The 8,881-nt window shown below is 40.3% G+C and overlaps 1 protein-coding gene across 1 annotated transcript; it reads left to right on the top strand.

Annotated features, from left to right (window-relative positions):
- The first annotated feature begins 144 nt into the window (after positions 1-144).
- On the top strand, positions 145-7,770 carry BTD (biotinidase). The gene is made up of 4 exons (XM_005144441.4): positions 145-1,203; positions 3,036-3,270; positions 4,889-5,038; positions 6,362-7,770. Exons 2-4 carry the CDS (start codon positions 3,052-3,054, stop codon positions 7,544-7,546), a joined length of 1,554 nt encoding a protein of 517 aa, XP_005144498.2. The 5' UTR covers positions 145-1,203; positions 3,036-3,051; the 3' UTR covers positions 7,547-7,770.
- The last annotated feature ends 1,111 nt before the right edge of the window (positions 7,771-8,881 follow it).

Here is an 8,881-nt window from a genome sequence, read left to right as displayed (position 1 = left end):
GCGTGCGGCTGGTGACGCGGCGGCGCACGGGGCTGGACGTTGAACCGGTGGTTCTGAGGGGCTGGAGCGGGGAATTGTGGGGGTTCGCTCGGGGACTGTGGGCATGGGGATGGGGAAGGCCTGCGGCTCGGGAGCGATCGGCCTCAAACCGGGGGTCGGGAGCGGGTGGTCGGGTTCGCTGCCGGCCTCAGGGTCCCCCACGGTTGGCGTGCGGCAGCTCGAGCTCAGGGCCTGTGGGCGCTGCAGGGCCAAGCGCGTTTGTAAGTAGGGCAGCGGCCTCTGCAGCGTGATCCTGAAGCGTTCTGGAGCTGGTCGGGGGTTGCTGACACAAAGTGCGGCGAAATACAGGCTGTTTCAGATGAAGATAACCGGCGGCCAGCAGTTTTGAGAAGGGATAGCATAATGTGAGGCACTTCTCCGAAGTCATAGATTCACAGAATGATTTGGGTTGGAAGGGACCTTAAAGATTATCTAGTTGCAAGCTCTGACATGAGTAGGAACACCTTCCACTAGACCTCAAATCCTATCTGAAGGACGGCACATACCTGGGCCATGCCAAGTGCAGGTGTTGGAGAAGTGGCACGCAGTTCCCAATGTTCGGCCCCACCTGCTTACAGGTTGTGCTGCCATCTGGAGTTTTTGATGCTGAATCACTAATAATAGGAGCATTCAGTTATCGTAGCTCATTAAGTTCATTAACGTAGATCTTTTAATTATGAGACGAGTCAGGAATCCTGTGAAATACAGAAAACTTATTGTAAAACATATTTGAATGGGCAGCATTCTTTAAAAATAGATTGCACTCTGGATAAAAGCCAGGAAATTAGAGCACAGTTATATAATGCATTGTACACAGAAGAAACATTTTTCAGAAAAGGAAATACAAGGTACCTGTTTGTATTGAGTTGTGATTATGCTGCAAAAAAATCCCCCGCAACCTCATAAAAAGACTATATACAAGAATACCTTTATGCAGGGGACATTGGTTTGTTGGTTTCAATATACCAGAATGACAGCAACACTATGGATATTACTAAAAAAATACAAATTTCAATAGCCATTTTTAATTATTTTTTTACTAATAATTGTTGATGTTAGTATAGCTTAACAGGCATTATTCACTTAAGAGGACCCAGACTAATGTGCTACTTCTGTTTTTCAGTCTGTTGGATTCTTGCAAGTACTAAAGTGCTCAGAAGCAGGGTATGTATTGTTTTGCGCTGTGTATACATAGATGTATGGTGTGAGTTGACAAACTTGTAAGTTTCCAAAGTTGTTCAAATGTGAGTGACTGAATGCTTTGCTTCATAAGGTACTGTGATTAGTTGATTCTGGAAAACTGGATAGGAAAACCAGTCTGCACCAGGACTGGGGAAAATGGTCTGGGTTGACATCCAAACTTAAACACCGGTCTTTCTACCTTTTGTATAGAACTGTAACTAGAACACTGTGACTGCCTGACAGTAATACTGTATTGAAGTACTCATATTTCAGTGAAATCATTCTACTGAAACATGTCTCCCAGGCAAAAAAAACACATAGGTCACAAGAAAGGCACAGAAAAATACGAAATTGTAAAGCATTTTAGTTCATGCAGATTTCTTTTAAAGTCATGGCTCAGGTGAGGTGACAGTTCTGTAGACCCTAAGCAAATAAACTTCCCTTCAAGGAAAGGATTTATTAGTGTAGTATTTTGCATTACAGAAACCAGCAAACCCCGACAGAATGTGGCTGAGACTTATTTGGAGCCTCAACAGCCTATAAGGGCTGAGGAAACCCTGATGGTATCCTAATTTTGGCTGGAAAGGTTACTGTCTCCAAGCTCAGACTTTGGGCTTGTAACAGCTCTCCTTGTTAGAAGCAGCCCATTAGGTAGAGGGGTTCTGTTATTTAAGCTGTCAACCAAGGGAAAGGCAATAGGAAGCACTCATGTAAGTGCTTAGACACCATCAGTAGTATTAGCAGTAGTCACTGCCAGGGGTAAAGATCCAGAGGAATTATTTTAGTTGGCTCAGATTCAGCCAGATGGGACTGTGTAGTTGGATATTCAGTGCCAAACCTCCTGTGCATCTAAACAAGGAAGGGGTTCAGGGTAGTACTTTGAGTGTTTTGGACCACTAGAAAATAAGACATGGTGAGGGAAAAAAAGAAAAAGATAATTCAAGCACATCTGTAAAACAGGTTTTGTAGAAGTCCATTAACTGCTAATTCTTTATGTTGGTGTTTTCAGCTTAGAAGGCCAAAAGGCTAATTTTGTAACCTGTAGCGGTTCCATCCTGTGATCTGAACTCACCAGCTTTTTCCATCACTAGTAATGATTAATTCTAATTACAACTTAGTTGACAACTTAATTAAGGAACAGCTGACTAGAACCCATTCCTGTCCAAAATAGGTGTTTTGGCTCTAAAGGGATGACAGAAATAGAAAGGAGTTTTGTCAGTGGCTTGCAACACTGTTTATTTTAAGTGGCTTCCTTAACTATGAGGCTTTCTACCTCTCCTCTCCCTCCTCGTGTTACTGCTTTATATCTTAACATGTACTTTGGTATTTCATTTGCAGAGCTAAGCTACACAGGACAAAGTAGGAACCTTTATTCCTGATATCACACCCCACTCCCCCATAAGTACCAAGTTTTTTCCTTGAGATGCAGAAGAGCAAGGGTAGCTTATTGTACATCACTTCTCAAAACTGTTTATATAAACTAAGTAACTTTAATTCATGTTGAGAGAGATGCCAAGGCTTTATTCTGTTTTCGTTGTGCTTCAGGTAACTTTAAATTTACTCTTGAAAGCATGTGTATATTGACACTTTGCTGAAAATGCTTTTAAACAGGACACAGTTTTTTAAAGCACCAACACAGATTTAAGGTTTAGAAACAATACACCTGTGGTCAGTTAGGAATTTAAAAACAACACAGTTCAAATGCTGCTGAGAGTCTCAGTTCCAGTCCATATTTAATAGTAAACTTTAATTCCTGGCATGATTTGTTGATTAAGCTCTCTCCACCCCACCTGTTTGGGTTTTTTTCACCCTAGATTTCTGGTGTGCACCATGGCAGATCTGTGCTGGAAGCTGTTCATCTGCTTCTTTTGCTGTCAAGTTGTCTCAGGAAGAGTTAAGAGGGAGGGGCATTATATTGCTGCTGTGTATGAACATGAGTCCATACTGAGTCCTAACCCAACAGCCCTGGTTGATCGACAGTCTGCACTGGAGCTCATGGGCAGGAACCTAGACATCTATGAACAGCAAGCAGTGGCTGCTGCAAGACAGGTATGCCACAGCTTAGTAGCAATTGCATGTGTCCTGTGTTTATGCAGAGTAAGTGCTGTTTGAGGATAATCTTTCACATTTGCGTTCCCAGGCAACTAAAGCCATATTTATATACATAACTACGGTCTGGTTTTTCAGACATTTTGACCTGCCAGCAGCTCTGAAAAAAAATCAGGCCAATTAGCAGCTTGCCTGGCTTGAGTTATTTCAAGCTTGGAAAAACATGCCTATAGTTATTTAGTATAGGGGAATTAATTTTCTATTTTGGTCTGAGTACCCAGCTACTTTCTGCTTTCCTAAATGGAATGTTTTTATTGAAAGATTGTCTTACAGGCAGCTGTCTTTGGGTTTGATTTTATTCCAGTGCTCTCAATGGAAATTCCTGAATGTTTCTAAAAACTAAAGAAGTTAAATGCTTTGGAACTTAATGTTCCACCATTAACAACTTTGTGGAAGTAAAGTTTTCCATTCCTTTCTCCTGCCCTCCATGGAATTGTTCTCAGTCTAAATATATTTAGAGGAGAGAGATTAGTATTTCTGGCTGTTCTTATATACAGCTTCCTTTCCTTCCCTCCCCAAGAAAATCCAAAGCTGGTTCTAGTCAGAGGAAGCAGAGAAGAACTGACTTGCAAGTTTCACACAAGTGTTGTTCTGGAACAGAAGAATTACCATTTTTGTACCATTTGAAAACATTAATTTTTCCATTATATACATATATATATATACATATAGATACATATAGATGTTCAGGTAACTGGGCATCACAGTCCAGAAGCATAACAGTTATGCAGTATGGCATTCAGGACACATAAATTATCCCAAAGCCATAGCACATTTGATCTTACTTTTAAAGTCACAGGAAAGTCAGATTCTGATGCTGTGTCTGATTTAAGAGGAATTCACCCCATTTTTAGGAATAGTTGAACTTCAGGTAGGGCCAGCCTAGCTCTGGCATGGCTACATTTCTACCAGAATCATAGTATCATAAAATGGTTTGGAATGGAAGAGACCTTAAGGGTCATCTCATTCCAACCCCCCTGCTATGGGCAGGGACATCTTCCACTAGTCCAGGCTGCTCAAAGCTCCATCCAACCACAGTCAAGCTGCTTCTGGAATCAATACTCCCAGAACTCTATCCAACCCTGTATACCTAATCAAAGTATAGGCTGGCTTAAATTATGCTGCTTGCACCTTTGACGTGGGTACAGCACCTTTGACAAAGTTCGTGTGCTAATAGTGTAATTCTGAAAAGGCAAATTTTAACATCATTAGTTTTTAACCTGAATGATACCATTTTGATGATTCATATCAATGGAGAATACTTTTGGTAAGACTTTTGATGAAGTCTGCTCTTATTTGCATGCCTTTAATGTCCAATAAGTTATTTTTCAAGGAAAGGAGTATATGTCAGGTCAAATAAGCTTTTTTTTTTTATACAGATAGTTATATCTACTGTGAAGTCAGGGAAGGGGTACTTTGAAACTACATTTTTGTCAAAATATACTTGGGTTATCCTTTACTTTCTTTAGCTCTTTTTACCCATGAGATTCCCTTTTTCCCTTTTGTATCTAGGTTGGTTTTCCTTTGCTTACAAAACACATGTTTGTTTTACTTACAGGGGGCACAGATCATTGTTTTTCCTGAAGATGGAATCCATGGCTTCAATTTCACCCGAAGTTCCATTTATCCCTACTTAGATTTCGTTCTGCATTCACAGTCTGTGAAGTGGAATCCGTGCAGAGAGCCGTATTTGTTCAATGACACGGAGGTAAATGTAGGAATGATTTCTGCAGAGGTGGAATAGTTGAATGCTAGGTTTGTGCTCCAAGTGGGAAACTGGCTGTAGTGGTTTTGCTAAAGGAGGTGAGCAAGAAGTTCCACAACTTACAGTACTAGATTCTGTTTTCATGGACTCACAAGTTTATGCAGGTTTCATTCTTAGCAGAGGAGAGTTTTACATGCAAGAAGATTAGCTTTTTCATGAGCCATCTGGATTTGTCATCTCATCCTCCCCCACCCATGAAATGGTAATTACTCTTTAATAGGATACATTGTGTGATTTAATTTTGAGCAATATTGTTTTATATAAAACAACATAACACTATCTTCACTTTTGATGCATTCCCATTATGCAGTTTTAGTGACCTAATGACATCAGAACGTTCTGACTGTGATTGTGTGTGAAACGATCAGCACAAGTAACAGGACTTGACCTGCTATAATACATACCAAGTGTGACCTGCAGGGTACAGAATAAGTATTTTCATTGGCTGTTCTGAACCTGAAGTGAAAATGACCGTGTTTAGTAATATAAACTATTCTTATTAATGTTACCATAGTTAATATAATGAAAGTAATCATGCAGGTGCCTACTAAGCAGAATTTGTGTGCAAACATAAATCAGGGTTATAAATGGTGACGTACTTCACCCTGTGAATCTGTACTACCACTGAGGATGGGCAAACAAGCAAGAGCTGAGTTTGCCATTCAGATCCTACTTGGAGATTGCAGTACTGGTAGTCTTTGGTACATATAGCCTATGGTGCAGAAAAAACATCCCAGTAATGCTGTAGTCTGTGACTTTTTGTATTTCCTTTCTATAACTATGAAAAGTCTACCCATTCCCATCTCTGCTCTCTCAAGTTGTAGTTAGAAATCTTTTTTTTTAATTATAGAGTAAAAATATATAGTTGTAGGAACAAGCCATTACAAACCATTGTATCGTGGTGCAAATATTGAATCATGGAATGGTTTGGATTAGAAAGGACCTTAAAGCTCATCCAGTTCCAGCACCCTGCCATGGGCAGAGACACCTTCCACTGCACCAGGTTGCTCAAAGCCCCGTCCAGCCTGGCCTTGAACACTGCCAGGGATGGAGCAACCACAGCTTCTCTGGGCACCCTGTGCCAATGTAATCACCACCTGCATAGGGAAATTTTTTTTCCTAATGCCTAATCTACGTCTAAATCTAAAATCTAAAAAATCTAAATCTAATCTAAATTTAAAAGTGTTAAATAAGTCACAGCTGCTTTAAGTAAAGCTTACTCGTCCACATTCTTAAGTGCTTACATTTCCCCCTGCTGTTCTCCAGGTTCTTCAGCGTCTGAGCTGCATGGCAATGAAGAACAAAATATTCCTTGTGGCAAACTTAGGAACTAAGCAGCCGTGTGAGCACACAGATCCTCACTGTCCCTCTGATGGAAGATACCAGTTCAATACGAATGTGGCATTCAATGCTGATGGCATTTTAGTAGCCACATACCGCAAACACAATCTGTACTTTGAATACGCTTTTGATACCCCACCAGAACCTGACTATAAATTCTTTGATACCCCTTTTGCTGGCAAGTTTGGTATGTTCACTTGCTTTGATATACTTTTTTTTGAGCCTGCAGTGAACCTCATCAGACAATACAATTTGAAACAAATTGTATATCCAACTGCATGGATGAACCAGCTCCCACTCCTGTCTGCTGTAGAATTTCAACAAGCTTTTGCAACAGCTTTCAACATCAATATTTTAGCAGCTAATATCCACCACCCTACCTTGGGCATGACAGGGAGTGGCATATATACTCCAGTCAAATCGTTCATCTACCACAACATGGAAAGTTATGGTGGCAAGCTCATAGTAGCAGAAATTCCTGTGACTACCACAGATTATAAAACCAATGTGGAGAGTAATGAGAGAGTCAGAGAAAACTTGCATCATTCATGCAAGACTTCTATAGGCACCTCACTGGATGATCAAGTTTGCTTTAAGGAAGGAGAAGAGACCCACAGCAAAGTGTTGGAAAAAGGAAACGAACAATTCCTTCCTGTATTTTATTCAGAAATGATGTATGACAACTTTACTTTTGTTCCTGTATGGGGGGAAAAAGGAGAGCTCCAAGTTTGTGCCAATACCCTTTGCTGTTACTTAAACTATACGAGAGCTGTTTTAACCGATGAATTATATGCTCTGGGAGTTTTTGATGGGCTCCATACAGTGCATGGCACATACTATGTCCAGGCCTGTGCGTTAGTAAAGTGTGGTGGTCTCAACTTCAGCACTTGTGGAGAGGAGGTTACACATGCCACTGCTCTGATAGATTTCCAGCTATGGGGAAATATGAGTACCCCTTACATCTTTCCTTTACTGCTGACATCTGGTATTACCTTGGACTTTGCTGATCACATGGGCTGGAAAAACAACCACTATTTCATAAGCAAAAATAGAACATCTTTTGGCCTACTGACAGCTGCTCTATATGGACGATGGTATGAAAAGGACTAACAGAGATACTTGATTGAATCAGAAAACAACTGCCTGTATGCTGAGAGCATATATCTTAAGTTGTTGGACATCTGTACTTCCTAAAGCTTCAGGTGTGTTTGTACATGACTACTGATTGGATTTCACATTTGAAATGATAAGTGAAGCACTTAACCTAAGAGGCTGTGTTATCTGTACCTTGGTACGTTAAGTCCTACCAGAAGTAAAAGAACTGCCTTGTGAGGATAAAGGCTTGTTGTAATGCATTGAGATGTTTTATATAATGAAAGTAACATTTCTTATTTCAACTGAATTTGTTTCTTTTAATTTAATCCTTTGGTTTTCTGGGATCCTGGCTAGGAGCATGGAAAGGAAGGGAATGGAAAGCCATTGCAAAGAAGAAGAAAAATAGAAAAGGGAACGGAGGGAGAAATACTGTGCACGAAAATGTATCTGTATACATACATGTAGCTTGTATATGGTGAGGGTCTGAGTTTTGATTTGGGTGCCATGATTTGGTTTTCTTTTCTGAGTCAAAATCTCCCAGCTGAAATCACAGCCATGCACTGGCCACTGTGTTGTCTGTAATCCTGTTAGAAAACTCTGTGAGTTTTATCATATACTTTTAACAGTAACAGGGAATTAGAGTTGTGAACAGCTAATCTGGGGAAGAGGATATCAAAGGACTGTGAAAAACTAGACTGCATTAAGACACGATTGCCAGTCTACTGTGCAAGAAATTGTGTTTAAAGAAAACAGCAGTGAATATCAATGACTATGTTATGTACTGTTTAAATACTTTTAACTTTCCCTGTTTGAGAGATCATTTCAAGACTGTTTTGACTTTAAGATGTCTTACATGTTGTTCATAAATTCATTCAACAAGAGCTATGAAAAGTACATAATGAATTGTGGGTCAGCAAGATTTTTACATAAATACTTTGTGTGCCAGATGGCAGGATCCTGCTGCTAAATAAGTAAAACACACCGTTCTTTCCAGAGCAGCAGCTAGCAAGTGCTGTAACTGTTGTACTGCAGTGACAAACTGTGCTACTGCAGCGAAGAAGTTGGGAAGAGAATATTCAAAGGCTATAAATTTGAGGTTAAATTCAGATAAGATTCTTAAACTTTTTCATTTTGTGTGGTCATGTTAGCTGTTATGACTTAATTTGCATAATAGCTGTTGACTAATGGAATAAATGCAACCATTCCGTTGGTGAGTCCCCATGTTCCAGTTGCTCAGTCTGTTAGTCAAGCCCAGAGGAGCAGAGCACTAACAGGACAGCTGTGAGTCTGTGGGTGATCAGAGTCAGTTCCAAATTGTGTTCAAGCTCAAACCACTGTGGCAGCTACAGG

The sequence above is a fragment of the Melopsittacus undulatus genome, chromosome 1 (genome assembly GCF_012275295.1).
Source record: "Melopsittacus undulatus isolate bMelUnd1 chromosome 1, bMelUnd1.mat.Z, whole genome shotgun sequence".
NCBI lineage: Eukaryota > Metazoa > Chordata > Aves > Psittaciformes > Psittaculidae > Melopsittacus > Melopsittacus undulatus.
Note: the sequence above shows the minus strand (reverse complement) of the source record. Positions and strands in the feature narration are given on the sequence as shown.